Genomic DNA, 20,911 nt, shown 5'->3' with positions numbered 1-20,911 from the left:
AAGCACTGTACCCACAATCAGCCGATAGTGGGTGCAATGCCAGGCTCCTGTAGACTATCTGTATAGCTGTCTGCTCATACCTCCGATATGGGCAGGCAGCTACTGAATGACAGGAAGATCAATGATCTACCACAGCACTCACAAGCACCCTTTTAGATCACGGAGAACTACAAGCTGCAATGGATGACGGTATTTGTAGTTTATTCATTGACAAAACTCTGAATGAATGACATGGACTTGTGGGTGGAGTCCCCCATGGTCGCACACTTTTTGAATTGTGACAGTGGGTGCGAGGAGAAGATCCCTGACCCGCTGAAAAATCAGTGGGAGAGGAGGCAGATGCTGAACAGGTTACACCCTAAATATGGGTGTAACACGTTCACAGAGGTGAACTTATCCTTTAAGGTTAAACAAAGCTAAAGGGGGCAATCTGTGCAACACCATGCACAAAGGCTTTTACCAAGGAATGAGATGCAATAGGTTTTCCAGAACACCTTAGTCCAGCAAGCTGGAATCCGTTGTCAAAATCTTTCAGGTCATCAGAAGAAAAGATTTTTCCAGAATCAGCATGGATATCTACCATTCCAGAGACGATTTGTGCTGACGAGTTAGGTGCATGGGCCAATCCAAAGACTGTTGATGTCTGTCCTACACCAACAGGATATTGAGTTGTAAGGCCCTGGAGTAAAAGTGGGCGCATAAAACCGGATTGAATATTGCCACCCTCTTCTCCCCGTACCCTCACGCAGACACAAATCAAGGTATTCTCCAGCAACCTCTGACTTCACCTTAGAACATAAGGTCAACTTCTGAAGGTTCAGTATCCAATCGATCCTTTCTAGGACCTGCACTGCCTGATGGACATTTGATACCAAGGTCTGAGCTGCTTGCTCCCAGAGAATCAGGTCAATCAGATACCCCATTTTGGGTATAGTTTGGGTCCTCAACAATCCTTGAGTCAACACCTTGGTAAACACTGTGGTAGCCACGGAAAGACCAAACAGCACAACTGGTAGTAGCAGATCCTCTACTGCAAACCACAGAAGCCATTCAGAAGGCTGTTAAATCAGGTAGGTAGGCTTCCTTGCTATCCACTGCCACCAGGAAGTCCCCCTGGTGATCGGGTAAACTCCATTCTGAATTTCTGCACCCATTGGAATTTGTTGAGGCCCTTGAGGGCTATAATAAGCCAGACATTTCCGTTTGGTTTTGGAACTATAAATAAGTTATGGTAGAATCCAAGAGACTTCTCTTCTAGCACAGGCATGATGACCTCTTAAACAGCAGTTATTTCAAAGCTGCAAAGAAAAATGGTCTCTTATGGCTTCAAAGCAACCCTTGAGTGCATAAAGCGTGTAGGGGGAAAGCATCAAAAGTTACAACTTGTAACCCCTAGACACCGCAATACAATCTGGATGGCTACAAAGGCTGATAAAGGGACACCCCACTTTCTAGGATCCTTCATCAGGAATGAGGACTTGTCTCAGTTAGAGATCAGATTCTTACAGAACTGGATATTAGGCTTCTGCTTGGAGGTGGAAGCCTGTGGTTTACGAACGGAATGCTTTTTGACCTTTGAAAGCTGCACTAATTTCTGTTTGCGCCTTCTTTAGGGGTAAGAGTGCAATTTTAGCCACAATCATGTTCAGAATCAAGGCATTCAAGGATGGCCCAAATAAATGCACACCCTTAAAAGGGCAACCTCTCAAGTTTCTTCTTTAAAAAAAAGTTTCACTGACCAGCACTTGAGCCACAGGATCCTCAGATGGACAAACACTGTTCACAACCTTGAAAGCTGCCACATGGAGTACTCCAAGGAATCATCCAGAGAAACTCAAAGCCCTTGGGAAATCCTCTAGTTGCTGCCAAATGCCCACATCCCCTTGGTCTAGTTCTCTGAAATGAACATACACTTTGCCAAAATTAAAGACTTGGCAAACATACATCACCAGTTGCAGTACTGCACCCACCAGAGAGAACACCTTAAAGAGGACCTCAAATCTTATCTGTAGCAGCTTTGAATTCTGGGACCTAATCCAAAGGAACCATAAGGGTCTCATTCAAATAGTTGACTCATCCAAAGTGGATCTCAGAGGAACATCTTTTAGTCAAGGATGATGATCAAACACTTCCTATACGCAGGTTAGCGCACCCACGGTCGTGTGTTCCCTGCAGTCCAACCCAGTGAAATTCCCTGAGAGCTTTACATGCAAACCAGAAGTAACTGTGAAAATGAAGGTCTTGGCTGACCTTACCACTGCTGCAGGAGAAGAGTCTGTATTTAAGGGCAAGCTGGATACATGCGAGTCCCAGTCGGACAGACTCAAGATGGTGTCAGCGCAGCCTGATAATGTCAGATCTTCATGCACCGCTATGAAAGTATAGGACTGTTGTTGGTGCAGCATAGCCATCCAACAACAGCATACAGCATTAGCCAGCAGACTAGGGGCACACTGGGATCACCACAGATACACCACTGGTAGGCATACCTGCAATCCCGCTGCAGGGCTAAGTAAGGACCAAAAACCACCCATCACAGCAGGCATGGACCTTCAAAGGGACACAACTTCCCTAGCAAGGGATTACTATCCTGGACCCGAACAGCACCCTGCCAGCGAGGTCACTGGTAATGCTGTATCCTGTTTGCTGCCTGCATAGTCCAGTGCCGAATGGCTGCAGGGATGCTGAATTTGTATCACCTGATGCCCCAGACATGTAGTTCTGGGCGCCAGGCAGGTAGCTTTTTTCAACCTTTAGCCCTGCTGTGGGCAAGAAGCAGGGCTAAAGGCAGTGCTGCCGCCCGATTGCTTCCACACAGCCCACAGTGCCAGCCCCCCATGTGTGAAACCTCCTCCCTGCTCGCCAAGTCTCCCGGGCTCCGCTTGCCCATCTGTGGGCCCGGGACTGGCTCAATGCACGCCGGCATCTAGAGGGGAGAAAGAAGAGTGAACACGTCCACTCCGCCCCCTTCTTGTCCTGACCCGGAAATGATGTTTGTCGTCACTTCCGGGTCTCCATTCACAGATGTTAAAGAATGTACTGCAGTGTGATGTACACTGCATTACATTCAAGGGAGCACAGGGGAGACATGGGGGTCTTTTAGATACTGCATGTCTCATTAAAGAGAACCTGTAAAGAAAAAACCATCACATAGGGGACTTTTTGTCCCCTATGTGATGAGAAAAAAAAAACATTAAGTAGAAATGTTTTTAAGAGTAAAAACAAAAATCAAAGTTGCACCCAAGCACATAACATCTTCAAAAAAAAATAAGAGATAAAATTGAGCCCCCACCCCCACATATACGCACGCACAAAACTAAAAAGCACACGACGGGGCGCCTACGCATGAAAAATGTTGATTGCGATACACGTTACATATCACCGCGCACACCAGAATGAGAGCAATAATTCTAGCACCAGACCTCCTCCGTAACACTATACTGATGACCTATAAGGGTCTTTAAAAGGGTCGCCTATAAAAAAATATAGGGTACTGAAGTTTGTCGCCATTTCATGAGTGCACGCAAATTTCAGGTTTGATATGGTGGATATCCATTTACTCAGTAGAACCTCATCTTTTATATTTTATTAAAAAATAGGGTAATTTATTGCTTTTTTGTGCCCTATAATTAATTTTGTTTATTTTTTTTTTACAGAATTTTGCATTTCCTAGACCTCTGCAGTAATATCATGCAACAGAAAAAATTGGAACTACCATTAATTTTATACTCTAGGGTCTCCGATTTCAGAAAATATAAAATGTTTGGGAGTTGTGTAATTTTCAAGCCTAAAATGATTTTTTTAAACGTGTGAAAAAAAAAGCAAAAATTAGGGATGCACCGAAATTTCGGTGGCCGAAACGTTTTGGCTGAAAACACCCCTTTCAACCATCGGATATGAAAAAAAGCACAGATACAGGTGCCGAAAAAACCATTGAGCGATCCCAGAGCATAGAGATGAGTGAAGGAAAGATGGCCTCCACTCATCTCTATGCCCTTGGAGGATCGGAGCGATATCACTTCCGGTTCCGGCCATTTTTTTTATTTTAACGCACTAGATTAATGCTTTTTTTGATCTAATGCTTTACATTGCAGAGATGTGATCACACATCTCTCCATAAAGAGGACCTCTCACAAATTATTTCTATCACAAGGGATGGATGCATGCATTCTTTGTGATAAGAATAAAAGTGATTAAAAATGTTTTTAAAGGGACAGTGCAAAAAAATAAAAAAAATAAAGTTTAAAGTGCCCCCTCCCCCCATGCTCGCACATAGTGGTGAACGCATACGTAGGCCATGCCCACATATGTAAACAGTGTTCAAATCACACACGTGAGGTATTGCCACGAACGTCAGAGCAATAATTCTCGCACTAGCCCTCCTCTGTAACTTTACACTACTAACCCGTAGAAATTTTTAAAACATCACCCATGGAGATTTTAAGTAGCGCAGTTTCACGCCATTCCACAAGCATGCACAATTTTAAAGCATGACATGTTGGGTATCCATTTACTCGCCGTAACATCCTTTTTCATATTTTACAAACAAATTGATATATATATATATATATATATATATATATATATATATATATATATAAATAAAACTGCGCATTTCGATTTCGGTTTTCTGCCAAGTACATTTTGAGTTTTTGTCACCAGAATTTTCATTTCGGTGCATTACTAGCAAAAATGGCTCTGGCAGCAAAAGAGATAAAGGATATGCCAGACACTCCCCTTTCCTGACAAGCACCCAATCAGTGCTAATTACACTGCAAGGTCTCTCCTCCTTGCTAGTTCCTGGGTGTGGTGCGGAGACAGGCAGGGAGGGGAGGAGGAGATAAACAGAGCAATGTTAACAAAAATTAAACAATTAAGTCACCATAAAGCCCCTTTTGATTTTAAAAGTCCCCGACATTCCTAACAGCACCTCAGATTTAAATACGGTTTTGGTTAAAACATTTTTTTTTTTTTTTTTTTTTAATCAGGACAAGTGGATTGTCATGAGGGACAAGTAGATTGGGACACCGATTTAGTCCCTGGACAAGTAGTTTTTTCAAAAATTTCCACACCACTGGGCCATTCCGATCTTCTACAGCAGTGTCTGGATACTGTCTTCTCTGGGTCCCAAGGCCATATGTGACCAATTAAAGAATGTGGGCAAAAAATGCTCTGCAAAGGAATCTCTAGGGAGCCTTCACAGTTGCATCCATCACCTAAGGACAGTAGCTCAAAAGTGAAGCTTTGTAAACTGGAAGGGGTTATACCTGGCTGGAGAAACCTGCCTTTTTTGATCAGTGACCACTCACATGAAGGTGGCAGCATAACCCACAGACATGCTTATGAAGAAACCCTTTAAAAACTAGCTTGTAAGCAATTCAAAGTGTGGACTTCCACCTAAGACATATATTTTCAAAAAGCTTAATATGACAACTCCACTTTACCGAAAAATGAATAGAACTTTAATAATTGCTCTGTTCAGGACTGTCTCCCATTTTCTGTTTTTTATTTATTTTTAAGTCTAATTATCACTTTCCTGCAACACTGTAACCTGGGAGGTGACCAACAGAGTTTGCAAGTTGCAGCCAGAAACCTACTTTCATGTGCGATTGGTTCTCTGCTTTTCAGGTATTCACTGCAACAGGATAGATTTAGTTTTAGAGCTTGATAAAACCAAGCAGCCTTCATTTTTCTGCACTGGATAAATGCAGGTCACTGTAAGGGGACATTGCTAACAGTGTTTTCTACATGTCTTGCTCCCACTGCAACACACTGACCACTTTTCTACCAGAGCCATTTTTTTCTATTTTGTACATATTAAAATGCACATTTTAGAACTGAAGATTAAACACCCAAACACTAAATATTTTCTGAAAGCAAAGACCCTGGAGAATTAAATGGTGGTAGTTGCAAATTTTTCATTGCACGTGATATTTGTGCATGTTTATTGAATGCAAATTTTCAGTAAACAAAATACACTTAAAATCATTTCAGTGCACACAAACACAGAATAGTACAAAACTGTACACATCCGTGAAACACCACCAAACATTGGTGCCAAAAATGGTTAATTGGCATTGCTTTAAAAGCCTTTACAGGTTGCCAGTTTTTCAGTTAACTGTGAATGATGGCCCTAGAGCCACTGCTCTCACTCCAGTCACAGCAGCACATGCAGCTTGTGTACGAAACTGTTTGAGCTTGGGTGCACCCACTGCATGCATTTCATTTTTTGTGTGTGTAAATGTGGGGGCAGGGGACTTAAAAAAAAAAAAAAAATTGCTAAAATTTGCTGCTTTTAAATTTTTTTTTACTGCTATCACACAGGGGACCCCCGGTGTCTCCTCTGCATTCCACTTAAGCTGAGAATATATCGTGCTACATAAGCTTTTTTTCCAGCCACAGCACCTGGGGAAAATGAAAGTCGAACCTGGAGGTGATGTATACATGTCACTTTCAGGTTCATTCGACAGAAGGGAGATCAGCGAACAGATGTTTGCTGGTCTCCCTCCATTTCATCCACCGATATCTGCCAAATATCCGCAGGTGGGACAGTAGAGCCCAGGATAAATGGCAGGGGCAGTTCCCTTCAGCAGTTTTATTTTTATTGTTCTATTACAGTTACTTATATAGCAGTGTCAATTTATGCAACTCTTTACAGAGAAATTAAATAAAAAAGCAGAGCTTGGCTATGTTACAGGGACATTTTAAAACGGTTACCTGTGCCCAAGCAGTACCCTATAAAATGTACCTTTTGTCTGTAATTTCTCTTAAAACAGAAGTGCACTTACTGGCATGTAAAGGTGCCTAGGAACCCCTACACCTACAAGCCTCAGTCTCATGAGATTTGGAGAGATATGGTAATAGAACTGTTCTTGCTAGAAGCTCCAACAAGAGGAAGCAAAAGCTCTGCCTCTAACAAGATGGCCACCTCTACTAAAACTGTTCATACATGTATCGAAAATTCAGCTGGTTAAACAAGGACTGACCAATTTTCAATCCATGCATGGGAAGGGAGGTTTTACAGAAGTTGATCTACCGATCAAATTTCTGTACAACAGCCCTGTCAGATTCTCCCTGCTTAATCAGCGCTGCAGGCTATAGCTAGCAGCACTGATCAGTGTATTTGAAATACAAAGGCCCAGTGGAGAGGATTCCTTCATCAAACCTCAAATGAGGATGGGGAAAATTGGGTCAGTTTTTTTGTTCAACTTGCTGAACAAACAAAAAAAACCCAAAACTGATCTATTGACAGTGATGGACTAAAACAGTGTAGAAGAAGGCATGGTAAGTTGGTAATGGGGAAAGATTATCCGCTCTGAGATCGCAGGCAATAATGGCGAATATGTATTATTTGACACAGCTTCCAGAGTTAACTTCCTTTTTAGAAAGGGAAGAAATTAAGTTGTTAGGCTTGACATGCACTTTAAAGTATAACTAAAGGCAAAACGGTTTTAAGTTTTGGATAGAGTGAAGATGGATTAGAACACATATTATGGTTTTATTGATGTCTGCGCCGGTTAGGGAGATTCACCCTATTTGTCCTGTTTACCATTATTATTGAAAGTAAAAGAAAATCCCAAATATTGGGTTGTCCCAAGAAAAGTCATAAGAGGGGAAATCTTCCAATCCTACAAGTTTGCAAGGCTTTCCTCTCACTTTCTTTAGTCTATTCAGGAAGTGAAGGTAAATCTGCGCAATGGGACACAGACAGCAAAAAGTTTAAAAAAAAAAAAAAAAAGTCTGACAGGGGTTATAACCCTCCCTTACTCTATCCATGATGGAAAAAAAAAAAAAGTTTTGCCTATAGCTCTACTTTAAGCCTTTTCAGATGATTTTGTCTGAAATCCTTGACCCTCTACCACAGTGAAAAGGCTCTGGTTAATGCATAAATAGTGCATCTAAATCCAATTTTTATATAATGCAACTTACCAGTCCTCCATTTTGTTAGTTGAATTATGCTTTGAAACCTATCTTATGATCCTGCCAGTAACACACCAAGGCCCTTGGTCACACTAGCAACCTGGTAACTGTCAAGAAATTGTCAGCGGCAGGATCGCTATCACAGGCAACAGCAGAGCACTCAACTGCTTTCATTTGCTCCCTCGCTGGTTGAAAGACGCATCACTCTCTTGCTAGTGCCTTACATTCTGCAGCAGTCTCATTATTGAGGGAGAAAATAGTTCATCTGGCAGTGATGGAGTTAACATACTGTACAAGCAGGTAAATGTTTTCTCTGCACTTTTAAAGAATCCTGTGCTGGCTTTGACTTTTCAGAACTTCCCAGCATTCAGCCACAGTAGGAGGCTGCTGCAGGCAGGGGCAGAACTTCCAAATGCCTTCACTTCATACCTTATGTTAGAAGATTTCTATGTATAAATATTGCTTATACTCTGTACCTAGTGTTTCACATTATATTTTTTGCATACCATGTATGACATGCGCCTCCTATATGCATGTCTGCCTTTCAGAGTAACTTAACTTCACTTTCAGGGATGTTGAATTTGTATCTCCTGACAGCCAGGACATCTAGTTCTGGGCGATGGGCAGGTAGCTTCTTTCAACATTTAGCAGGGCTCACCTGTCAGGTGAAATCATTCGGATGGCAGCGCTGCTGCCTGCCTGCTTTCACACCGTTGTTGTAGACGTCTCCCGGCCCCTCGCTCACCAAGTCTCCCAGGCTCCGCTGGCCCATCTGCAAGCCCAGGACTGGCTCAATGTACGCCGGCAGCTAGAGGGTAGGGAGGAGAGCGAACACGCAACATGTCAGCTCCCCTCACCTTCTTGTCCTGACCAGGAAGTGATTTTTGACGTCACCTCCAGGTCCCTTTTCACAGATTCCTGGCCATTGAGGCCAGGAAAGAACATAATGCAGTGTGATGTACACTGCATTACATTCAGGGGACCACAGGGGAGACATGCAGGGTCTTTTAGACCCTGGATGTCTCATTAAAGAGAACCTTTCACCAAAAAATAATCACACAGGGGACTTTTTGTCCCCTGTGTGAAAATAAAAAATTAAGTAAACAAAAAATATTTTTAATACCGATGACCTATAATGGGCTTTAAAAGGGTCGCCTATAGAAAACATAGGGTACTAAAGTTTGTCGCCATTTCATGAGCGCACGCAAATGTAAGGTTTGACATGTTGGATGTCCATTTACTCAGTGGAACCTCATCTTTTATATTTTACAAATAAATAGGGTAATGTATTTCTTTTTTTATGCCCTAAAATTAATTTAAGTGTATTTTTTACTAAAATTCTGCAATAATATTGTGCGACATAAAAAATTGTAACTACCACTAATTTATTCTGTAGGGTCTTTGTCTTCAGAAAATATATAATGTTTGGGGGTTTTGTGTAATCTTCAAGCCTAAAACGTTTTTTTAGACGTGTGCAAAAAACGTAAAAATGGCTCTGGCATCAAACAAGGAAAAGGATAAGCCCGACACTGCCCTTCCCTGACAAGCACCCAATCAGTGCTCATTACAAAGCATGGTCTCTCTCCTCCCTGCTATTTCCCGGGTGTGGTGCTGGAGACAGGCAGAGGGGAGGAGGAGACATACAGCGCAATATTAAAATAATTAAATGTTTAAGTCATCATAGAGCCCCTTTTTTATCAGGGCAAGTAGATTGTCATACGGGACAAGTAGATTGGGACGCCGATTTAGTCCCTTGACAAGTAGTTTTGTCAAAAATTTCCACACCCTTGACTTTATACCTGCAGCAGATAACCCCCCCCCCCCCCCCCAAAAAAAGGAAGTTCTACTAAGTACCAACAGTAACGTTTAATATGACACTGCCATGTTGTGTTTTAAGGTTACTTAGGTATTGCACGTGGGTGTAATATCCCTAAAGATCTCTCTTAGCAATAAAAGAATACAACATGAAATTGTAAAAACAAACCAGTGTAGAAAAAGTGTAAGAAGATAATCAGACACCATAACAGATTCCAATTTGCTCACTTCAGAAATGCTGCTTGTTCACCACACCTAGAAGTTATCACTTATGTTATTGTGCTTCAGCTCCCAGTTTTTGGTAACACCTTCCTGCTTAGCTGTAACAGCTGTTCACCCATTCACCACTGTCAAAACATCAATCCCTTTGGATTTGCTTAAATGTGTTATTAGCCAGAATTACAAGTTTTTTTTTTTGCTTATTAACGACAAGCAACCTGCAATATCATTAATCTGCTAATATTATCCAGGACACAGAGCTGCACTGCTAAAGCCCACTAAACATACCAGCAAGCCATATATTAGAAGTGTTTATCAACTATATGAACTCATGCTGCTCTTCACTGAGGTCAACTGTTTTAATTTCATTCCTAACAACCAAGGGATAGCTATATCCACTCTCCACTATAAATAGTTGCCACAATTGTTCCTTGCTGTTTTGGAGTAGCCTGGTTTCTTCCAAACTAGTACAATGGAAAGGGCCCCTTAAAATTGCATAGATCATACATTAAATCATTAAACAGATCAATACATTAAAGTGGCCCACAGCCCTTCTAAAAGAAGGATCCATGCATACTAGTTTAAAAAAACGCCCATTGCAGCAGTATTTGAGCAATTTTTTTCAGCTTCTGGAAGCAAATAGTGTTATCCTATGTGTCCATGCACACCATTTTTGTCTAGAAGCATAGGAGCAGGGAAAAAAAAAAACCAAAAAAAAAAAACCTGTGTTTTTGGGGGCGATTTTCCAGAAGAAAAAAAAGCTGAACACTCCTGACTGCTCCTAAAATCTGGCACAAAAACGCCATTATGAGTTTTTTTTCATTCAGCGTTTCGACCTTTTTTTTTAGCTTATAGTCTGCATGGAGCCAAATACAAATATCAACATTTATGTAGGAAACAAATGCTGTGACCGCTTCCCGACCGCCCACCATGTACTGCGAACAGGCAGCAGCTACAGACAAAGCAACGTATGGGTACGTCGTTCTGGCTGTATTAACACAGGGGGGCGCTGCGCCACTCTCCACCTGTGACTGCTGTGTGGTGGACACAGCAGAATGAAGATCCCATTGAACAGGACCTGGTGCTCATGTGATCACAATTTTAGCAAAGCTGTTATGAATCAATCTGATTCATAACAGCTCGGCTTCTCTTCCTAGTGAGCTGTGATTGGCCCACAGCTGTCACACGATACATGGGGCAAATCACATCACCCTGTACCATGAGACTAGCTCCAGCCAATTACAGATCACTATCCTGAGCTGTCAAAAATCTAACTCATTCATGACTAGCGTTTAACCCCTCCACTGTTTTTCATGGAAGATTTGAACCAACTGATTACGGGCCAAAGCAATTTATAAGCACAACAACACATCACCGCCCACCCAAATTCAGCTCTTGCCAGACAACATGCATGGAAATATATCACGGTTTCTGAATATAACATTTTTTGGGGCCTAACCTTAAAAATGGGCATTACAAAAAAAGAATGGATAGCAGGCATATTGGTCCACAGACCCGATTCATCATATGCCCATGTTCTCTGCGGTTACATATATGTCCAACATGGACCAGCAATGTACTGGTACGTCTCTGGAGTGAGTGGTTATTCTGGGATGATGCTTGCAGGTACAGGCATCATCCTGGTATCTTTTTTAGCGGACGGTCGGTTTTCATGTAAAAGCATTCCTAGTGGCCAATTAGCTTCTGGATCATTTTTACAAGCAGCAGGAAGGGACATCTCTCCGCCCCCCCATACCACCTTCCAGTTTTCTTGGGCTCTCCCATCCCACAGAGGAATCTGAGAATGCAGCCAGCAGTTCAACTGGCTGACCATAGAGCTGATCAGAGACTAGAATGGCTCCAATCATCTTTATGGTCTAAGAGACCAGAAGCTTTGAGCATTTCAAAATTTCAGTTTCGCCAGACTTTAACAGCATCATTTTTAAATTGGGAAAGCATCTGATCACACTGATCTTAGTGATCAGATGCTTTAAGGGCAACATACAAAAACAAGGTGCATCAAACTGTCTAGTAATACAATCTTCACAGAAAGCATAAGATACCTTAATGCCTAACCCGAGGTTTCAGTGAACTTTAAAGTGGAACTTTAGTCAAAAAAATTAAATCCTGCTAGATCGCTTCAGGCTGGCCCCTTCTGCAGGTATAGCTATGTAAAACGTTAAAAATAAGTGCCTATGCGGTTTAAAATCAAGTAATGCACTGTCTCACCAAGCTCTGCACATGCTCATTTGCGATTTTTTTGGCACTGCCAAAAATGTAGAGGTCAATCTGCTCATACTTCTGAACAGGTGCTCTGGGCTTCAGCAAAATGGCAGCCTCAGGCAAGAAGAGACAGGAGGCAGTTTACAGCACAATCATTTTGGAAGCATAATTATTAATGTGGAATGTATGTTCCTTGCAAAAGAACATTTTTTTATCAAGTTGCTAAGGGTAAAGTACCATTTTAAATACCAATTTTAATAAGTTTGAACCACGGTCCATTAATAAAGCTGGTTCAGGGTTTTTTTTTTTTTTTTTTAATTCAACCAGCTGGAAGTATATAATGATGTTTGATGCAGGGATCTCCCTCAATGCGCTACTGTATTCTGACAGCGGGGACTGTTCCCGTTTACACAGACTTACCTTAAAATGAAGTTGTCCAGTGGTACACTGTCACCAATGCTAGGGCTTCCATCTTCACAATGACGTCACTCCTGCACATGGCACTGTCCATTCAGAGCATAGTGACATCCCCGGCTGCTACCAAAGTAAATATCTCACAAACGGACGTTTAGAGGATATTTACTGTACCAACAGGTAAGCCTTAATATGGCCTGTAGGTATAAATAAAAAGGCGGACTTTACTTCTGCTTTAAAGTAAAAGGAAAATAATGTCCCAAGTCTAAATCTACTCCCACTACCATTCTAAGACTTATCCATCTACCCTGTAAAAGGAAAAAGGTCTATACTTCCCTATTCTCAGGGTGCTCTGGTCCAGTCACATGATCTCTCAACAAATAAGAAAAACATCCGGAATTCGCTGCACTCTTCAATCTTTATTGTGTAGATAATTATAGATTTTACCTACACAATAAAGATTGAAGAGTGCAGCGGATTCCGGATATTTTTCCTATTTGTAGTCCTACAGACGAGTGCACCTTCATTCGATTTGGCCAGTGGATAGTTCAAATTAATCAGCTGGAGCAGGGCTTGATTACACTGTGGCCAATTTCAGTGTAGAGAAAAGATCCCCAAAAAACAGCTGCAGAGCCTGTGCGATAACATCACCCACAGACTTACTATGGTTGTACCTCCTTCTACACTGAAGCTGGCGCTGGGACCCAATCATGTGACTGAACCAAAGCAAACTCAGAATAGGTAAGTATACCTTTACAGGGTAGAAGGAATAGACTTAGAACACCTGGCAAGGAATGCCTTTGGTTCCCAAACTTAATGCTGCTTTAACTCCTTCACACCGACAGTACGCATATATGTGGCCTCTCGGCGGGTGAACCTTGATGCCAAGAGGCCACATATATATGCATACCAAAATGTAAAACCAAGCAAGCAGCTATCGGGAGCTTTCAGATCATGTGACGGCTGTGACAGCCAATCACGACGGTCATAAGCATAAACCCTGCCTCCTGGCATCAGAAACCCCTAAAGGGCCAGAAGGCGACCGTGTTAAGGGGATAAAGCAGTAGTAAAATCAGAATTAAAAAAATCACTGACAGGCAGGGCTTTTTTTTTTTTTTTTTTTTTTATAACAGAAGAGACCCAAACCATCTCTTTTGCCATAAATGTCCCCGTCAGCAGCAATGTAAACTGAGCCATGCATGTGCAGCTCAGACCACATTTACAAACCCCCCATTGTGTGCCATGATAATGTAACTTCCAAGTGGGAGTGCCGTCACTGCGACCTGGCTGTTCAAGTGGCCAAAGATATGCAATTTGGAAGGAAGACCTAGAGACCAGGGGGAGCCACTAAAGGGCTCCATTTACGGGCAATTCTTTCAGAATGTGCCAAATATGTGGTGCATACTAGTACATGTCATAATGTGTTAATATGTGGTGCATACTAGTACATGTCATAATGTGTTAATATGTGGTGCATACTAGTACATGTCATAATGTGCTAATATGTGGTGCATACAATACCATTAGTAGGATCGACCTTCACAAGAAAATTCTAAGAGCAGGATGAAAACATTCTCGAGCAAATGAATTTCTAACAGTGTATGTGATTTTTGTTTGAGAAAATCAATTCACTCCAAAATCAAATGTTGAAAGCAAACTTTTTTTTTTTAAAGTACTTTCAAACGGGATTTGTCATGTCACCAAATGGACCGATGAGAATTACCGTATAAATATTTGCGCAAAAATCTACTAGTGTATGGCCGGCTTTACAAGCTTGTGATTTTAATGTGTTGTGCATTCTTCTGTACTGGGATAACATGGGCAAGTTCAAGGTGAATACATTTGTTTGAAAACAGAGCTCTTATATTTAAAACACATGGGGCAGGCATTGGCCTGCTCACAAAGAATTGAGGTATAAGAGACCTTTCACCAACTGCCCCCCCCCCCCAGCTCTCTCTGGCGCCTCACTGTAGTCAATTTGGAACCCAGCAGGTACAAAGAATGCCACTGCCAATACCACAGGACACTTTCTGTACACATTTCCTCACTTTCAAGTTTAGCTGGCACCATGCTGCATCCAAATGAATAGTAAACACAATCTGCATGAGCAGGGCACACAACTGTATTTACATATTTGCAGCATTAAGGACAACCTGTGGTTCTCCATCTGTGCAGCCATACGTGTCCTATGGTCATACACAGACAACTGGGGAGCCTTAGCAGGCACTACCCTGAAGACCAAGCTCATACAAAAATCACTGGGCACATAACACATGGTGGTATGACAAGCCATGTCTTATAGTCCCATGGGCACTGCAGCCAATGGTCATCTACAGCCAGGAAAGTCACAACTGCTTGAGCATTAGATTGCACTACCCTGAAGACCAAGTTCTCCCTAGAGTCACTATAAACATAAAACATGTTGTGTCTTGAGGTTTCACAGCACTACTGCCCAAGCCTTGGCTGTCCTACCCATGTAGCCACATCACCAGCAAATGCAACACAGAATTAGAACAATTTCTGACCGTTCCTAAAGGCAAGACTAAACTATTTACATCAACCATACTCCAGGGGTACTTTTAAGTGTATTTCATCTCTAAAGTCTGGAGAGTCTAGCACCTGGCTCTTTAAATGCCTTCAACTTAGGCACAGAGCCAAGGCCCAGTCTGGACTACAGGGAGTACTATTTCAACCCTCTACACTCAAAAATGTATTACTCCAGCCTATCCATTTTCATCCAGTATCTAGACATTATGTTACTCTACAAAACCCTCCAATCTCTCCAAACACAGGAAGAACAGAATTCTTAAATCTGTAAATTACAGCTTTAACACAGCAACAGTAAATATAAGGGGGATAAACATACAAATACCAGAAAATAGTTTAATTCACACCTAGAAAACCCGTGGCTTTTTACCTGAAGGACCATAATCACCCAATGGTCATCCTCAGGCAGCCAGAAAGTCACAGGTGTTTGGGCCTCAAAAGGCACTACCCTGAACACCAAGCTCCTACTATAGTCCATGGACACATAAAACAGCAGTTTGGCAAGCCATGTTATTACATAGCAGCTGGACAGCCGAAGCCTCCAATGTCCCCACACTGCATGCAGGTCAACAGGAAGGCCTATGGGTACAGTGACTGAGGGTGCCATAGGTCATCAGGTGTTCCATATCCTCAGGAAAGGACATGCATCCTGGAATCAACAGCTCCAGAACCATAAGCACCCAATTGGCATCCTCAGCCAGCCAAGGAGTCACAGATGCTTAGGCCATCCTGTTCAAACAGGTGTTTGAGGCACTTTTTTTGCGGCTACTTGTTAGCCTAGTAAAGAAGCCTGCAATGGATAACATGGACAGCAGACAGAGCTGTTCACATTTGAAAACCATGTAGTGTTTTTTCGCTTCACTTGGGAGAATTTCTGGGGTGTGTTTTTTAATGCACCTAAAAACGCACGTTAAATGCAAAAAAACACACGTTGACACTAGGTTTACATTACTGTCAGTCAGTAATTTTTGCCATGCCTTGAGTTTCCACAGCACTACTGCCAAAGCCTTGGTTGACGAACACTGCCGCCACATCAACTGCAAATACAAGGGGTATAGACATATAAAGACAATTGTTTTATACATGCTAAGACAACCTTTGGAGCTGTGAAACCATAAGCATCTAATGGACATCCTCAGCCAAGGAGTAACGGGTACTTTGACCTCAGCTGGCACAACCCTGAATACCAAGGCTCCCACTATAGTCAAGAACAGTGTGGCAAGCCATGCCTTGTAGTTCCACAGCAGCTTGACAGCCTGGGCTGCAGCTATTCCTACACTGCATGCAGATCAAAAGTAAAGCCTATGGGCAAAGTGTCCAAGGAGTGCCAGTGGTCATCAGATGGTATATATCAAGGGACAGGCAACTTAGAGGTCTGCAGCTGTGGACCTATAAACACCCAATGGCCACTGAGTGAAAGGTGCTGGGGCCTCAGCTGGCACTATCAGGCTTCTGGTACTGTAAATAGACAGATAAAACATGCCATGTCTTGAAGTTCCACAGCACTATAGCCAAAATCTTGGCTGTCCCAACACTACAGTCACATCAATGGCAAATAGAGACATAAAAACAGCAGACTATCATTTTATAAATGCTAAGGCGACCTCCAGATTTAGCTGTGGGACCAGAAGCTCCCAATGGGCATCCAGAGCCAGCCCTGGAGTCACAAGTGCTCGGTCCTTGGCTAGAACTACCCTGAATACCAGGCTCCAACTATATTTGTGAAGCAAAGCAGCATGGCAAGCCATGCCATACTGTTCTGCAACCTCAGCCATCACTACACGCTGATCCATAAGAAGGCCTATGGGTACAGTAACTGGAATTTGCCAGTGGTCATTGGGTGTTCTGTACCCTAAGGCAGGGACAAGCATCCTGGGGCTCTGCACTTGTGGAACTATAAGCACTCAATGGGTATCCTCAGCCATGGAGTCACAGGTGTTGAATACCAGGCTCTTACTTCAGATCAATGGGAACATGAAGCAAGGTAAGGTGACAAGCCATACAGTTATACAGCATGAACCTCCAACTGCATGCAGGGCCTGTAGGCACAGTGACTGAGGGGTGCCAGTGGTCATCAGATGTTCTATACCCAGATGCAGGGACAGGCATCTTGGTGCTTTGCAGATGTGCAACATTAAGCATCCAATGGTTACCACAGCCAATGAGCCACAGGTGCTCGGGCCTCAGCTGGCATTACCCTGAATACCAGGGCTGCATGAAGCAGGGCAGCGTGGCAAGCCATGCCTTACAGATCTGAAGCCACAGCCATAACTACAATGCATGCAGATCAACCGGAAGGACTATGGTCATAGTGACTGCCAGTAGTCATTGGGTGTTCTATACCCAGAGGCAGGCATCCTGGGGCTTTGCAGCTGTGGAACTATAAGCACCCAATGGGTATTAACAACCAGAAAGTGACAGGTGCTTGGGCCTCAGCTGGCATTAGCCGGAACACCAGGCTCCTATTATATTCATGAAGCAGCATTGCATAGCAAACCATTCTTACAGTACTGCAGCCTCAGCCATCCCTACACTATATGCAGATCAATAGGTAGGTCTATGGAAACAGTTACTGAGGGGTGACAGTAGTGATCGGGTCTTCTATATTGTAGGGTCAGCCACCCTGAGACTCTGCAGCTGTGGAACCGTCATCACCCAATGGTTATCCTCAGTCTGGGAGTCACAGGTGAATGGGCCTACCCTGAACACCAAGCTTGGTGCTGCCTTATGGTAACACAGCAGCTGGACATCCCGAACCCCAGGCTGCATGCAAGGTCTATAGGTACAGTAATGGAGGGGTGCCAGAGGTCATCGGGGCTTCTATACCCTTAGGCAGGCATCCTGGGGCTCTGCAGCTTTGGTACTAGAAGCATCCAATGACTATCCACAGACAGGGGGTTACAGGTGCTCGGGCCTCAGCTGGCACTACCTCCTATTATAGTCATGAAGCAAGTCATGCCATACAATCCTGCGGCCTCAGCCACCCCGACACTGCACTCTGACCAGCAGGAAGTCCTATGGGCACAGTGACTGATGGGTGGCAGGGGGTCTTCTATACTCTGGGGTAGAGGCAGCCATCCTGGGACTCTGCAGCTGTGCATCCAATGGCCATCCCCAGCTTGGGGGAGACAGGTGTATGGGCCTACTGTGAACCCCAGGCTCCTACTATAGGGAGTGGGCTCCTGGAGCAGGGTGGGGTGGCATGCCTCATGGGCACACAGCAGCTGGGCATCCCGATCGTCGGACTGCACACACAGCCGATAGGCTCACTGACTGAGGGGTGGTAGGGGTCATCGGGATTCCTATACCCCGAGGCAGCCATCACCTTCCAGGAAGTCCCGATCCTCGGACCGATGAGGCATGCTGGGCCTTGCAGTCCCACAGGGCCGCCCGTATGCGGGGTGACCCCCTCCAGAGCCGGCCACCAGGGAGGAGGAGCGGTGGGATGGGTGAGCCGGGGAGGAGGTGGGGGGTTCACGAGGACATCTGCCCTCCCTCCCCCTAGGGGGGTTGTCTACGATCCAGCCCTGGCTCATCACTTACCGCTCCGCCATCGGCACCGCCGCCACCCTCCCTGCCCTCCGCCGATCCCGAAGCAGCGCTGACGGCGGAGCGTCCTACCCACAATGGGCGGGTTCACATGGAGAGAAGTGGGTGGCCGTTAGTCCGGGGCTGACACAGGAAGGACGCTTCATGTGGCCTTTTTATTTTTGGGTCTTATTTTGTGGCCGGGGCTCCCCTACCCCCCGTCTATCACCGCGCAGGGCCCGCTCCGCGCTGCCCCGGAAGGAAGGAGGCCTAGGCCCGGAGCCTGCGGCCTAGCTCTTACCTGGCCGCCACCACCGCCTTGCTCGCTGTCATCGCTGCTGTTGCCGTGCTGCAGATACTCGCTCTGCCCGTCCACCTCCATGGCGGCCATTTCCTCTCTCTTGACGGGCTGCTCGGGAGCTGAGGGGACAAAAGAGACAAACACGACACCGTCAGCGCCATTACTGGGGCTTCCCCCTCCTCTGCTCTCCGCCCGGACTCGGCTTCCCCTCCCTCCCTCACAGCCTTCCCCCTCCCCGCGCTCACTCACACTCGCACACACTCCGCTCCCGGTCGCACCGTTGCTGGATTTTCCGCCGGCTCGCGGGCGAGCGCCTTTTACGTACCCGTCATTGTTTGTGGCAGGATTAAAGGAAAACAATCCCCAAGGAGAGAGAGGAAAAAAGCCAACAGGCCCGGGCAGGGCTGCGCAGGCCGCGGTGGCTTTATTAGACGCGTGACATGATTAGAGTATAATAATCACAGGCGCGCTGCGGACGGAGAGAACCAGGCGCGTTTTTTTTTTCCTATTTTGATTGACGGTGCGGGGAAACACAAAAGGTGGGGCTTGCGGCCAGTACGGGGGACGTGACGCGTCAAGACGTACGGAAGGTCCGCCCCCGCTCTGCACTGCTATTGGCGGCGGAGAGTTCGTCTAGCGTCGCTAATTGGCTAGGGCACACGTCCTTCTTTCTTTGGGATTTTTTTTCTTGTTACGCGGGCTTCCTGTGAAGCCTGCGTGACGTGCGCGCTCCCTGTGTTTACTATCGCAGACAATGAGCGGGAGGAAGAGCCGCCCCGGGCTCGCGCTACCAATCGACCGGAGCAAAGGCTGCGAGCCCGGCGTGTTCCCGCTCTAGCGCCCCGGGCCGCTGCTTGACGAGGGTGCTCTTAGACGGCTCACATGGAGAGGCGGCGGCAGCCATTTTGTTCCGCAGCGTCCAGCCAGCCGCTTCCTCAGGACTTGGAGCACGCGTTCCTGTGGAAGTGATAGGCTGCATGTAGGTCCTGTCTACAAAATGGCTGCCAGTGCTCTGTGTGGGGGGCAGATGATCAGATGTCCTAACTGCGTGAACCGAATAAAGTGTATACCGTGTAACATTAACGCCACCTTGGCAGTGTATGACTTCATCCCATCTGTGGAATGCCGCAGACACGTGGTTAAAGAGAACCGGTCAGGAATGACAGAGCAGCCAGGGGCCATCTTGGGTTGAGGGGGAAACACTTGGAAGCACACAGTTTGCCATCACTTGCAGACTGTTCTGGAGCAGGTCTAGTGAATGTGGAGGCAGGAAACTTCATCCACTGTAAATGTAAGAAGTGGAATTACAGCCATCCATGTGAAGTAGAATGTTTCATGTTGGATAGAGCAAGGGAGGGTTATAAGCCGTGTCAGATTGGTTTTTATTTTGCCATCTGTGTCCCTCGGGAGGAAATTTCACTTCCTGTCTCATAGCCAAACAGGAAGTGAGAAAATCCCTGGAAATTAAGGGAATTCCTTGGGAACCTCCAGGTCACCAGAACCACACTCACCGGACACTTTATTAGGTCCATCTGTTCAACTGTTTGCTAACACAAATGGCTTATGAGCCAATCACATGGAAGCAACTCAGTGCATTTAGGCATCTAGACATGGTGAAGATGACTTGCTGAAGTTCAAACCGAGTATCAGAATGGGGAAGAAAGGGGATTTAAGTGATTTTGAATGTAGCATGATTGTTGGTGCCAGGCGGGCTAGTCAGTATTTCAAAAACTGCTGATCTACTGGAATTTTCACGCCCAGCCATCTCTAGAGTATACAGAGAATGGTCTGAAAAAATCCAGTGAGTGGCAGTTGTGTGGATGAAAATGCCTGGTTGATGTCAGAGGAGAATGGGCAGACTGGTTTGAGATGATAGGCAACAGTAACTCATGTCAATGTGGACCAAAACCTCTGAGGGATGTTTCCAACACCTTGTTGAATGTA

General features: G+C 44.8%; 1 protein-coding gene across 2 annotated transcripts in view; it reads right to left on the bottom strand.

Annotated features, from left to right (window-relative positions):
* The window catches only part of SP3 (Sp3 transcription factor), a 55,761-nt gene extending 36,257 nt beyond the window's left edge, over nucleotides 1-19,504 (bottom strand). Inside the window, exons 1-2 of one of the 2 annotated variants that reach the window (XM_089690488.1) lie at nucleotides 19,217-19,504; nucleotides 18,968-19,086 (exon numbers count right to left, since the gene is read on the bottom strand). In XM_089690488.1, the coding sequence (XP_089546614.1) occupies nucleotides 18,968-19,057 (90 nt within the window). In that variant the 5' untranslated portion in view covers nucleotides 19,058-19,086; nucleotides 19,217-19,504. The remainder of the gene's footprint in view (nucleotides 1-18,967; nucleotides 19,087-19,216) is intronic. The other variant, XM_089690487.1, reaches the window with a different exon arrangement.
* Between the last annotated feature and the right edge of the window lie 1,407 nt (nucleotides 19,505-20,911).

The sequence above is a fragment of the Staurois parvus genome, unplaced genomic scaffold, assembly GCF_062004578.1.
Source record: "Staurois parvus isolate SC_StPar_1 unplaced genomic scaffold, SC_StPar_1.0 ptg000530l, whole genome shotgun sequence".
Taxonomy (NCBI): Eukaryota; Metazoa; Chordata; class Amphibia; order Anura; family Ranidae; genus Staurois; species Staurois parvus.
The sequence above is the reverse complement of the archived record's forward strand: the minus strand, read 5'-3'. Positions and strand labels throughout refer to the sequence as shown.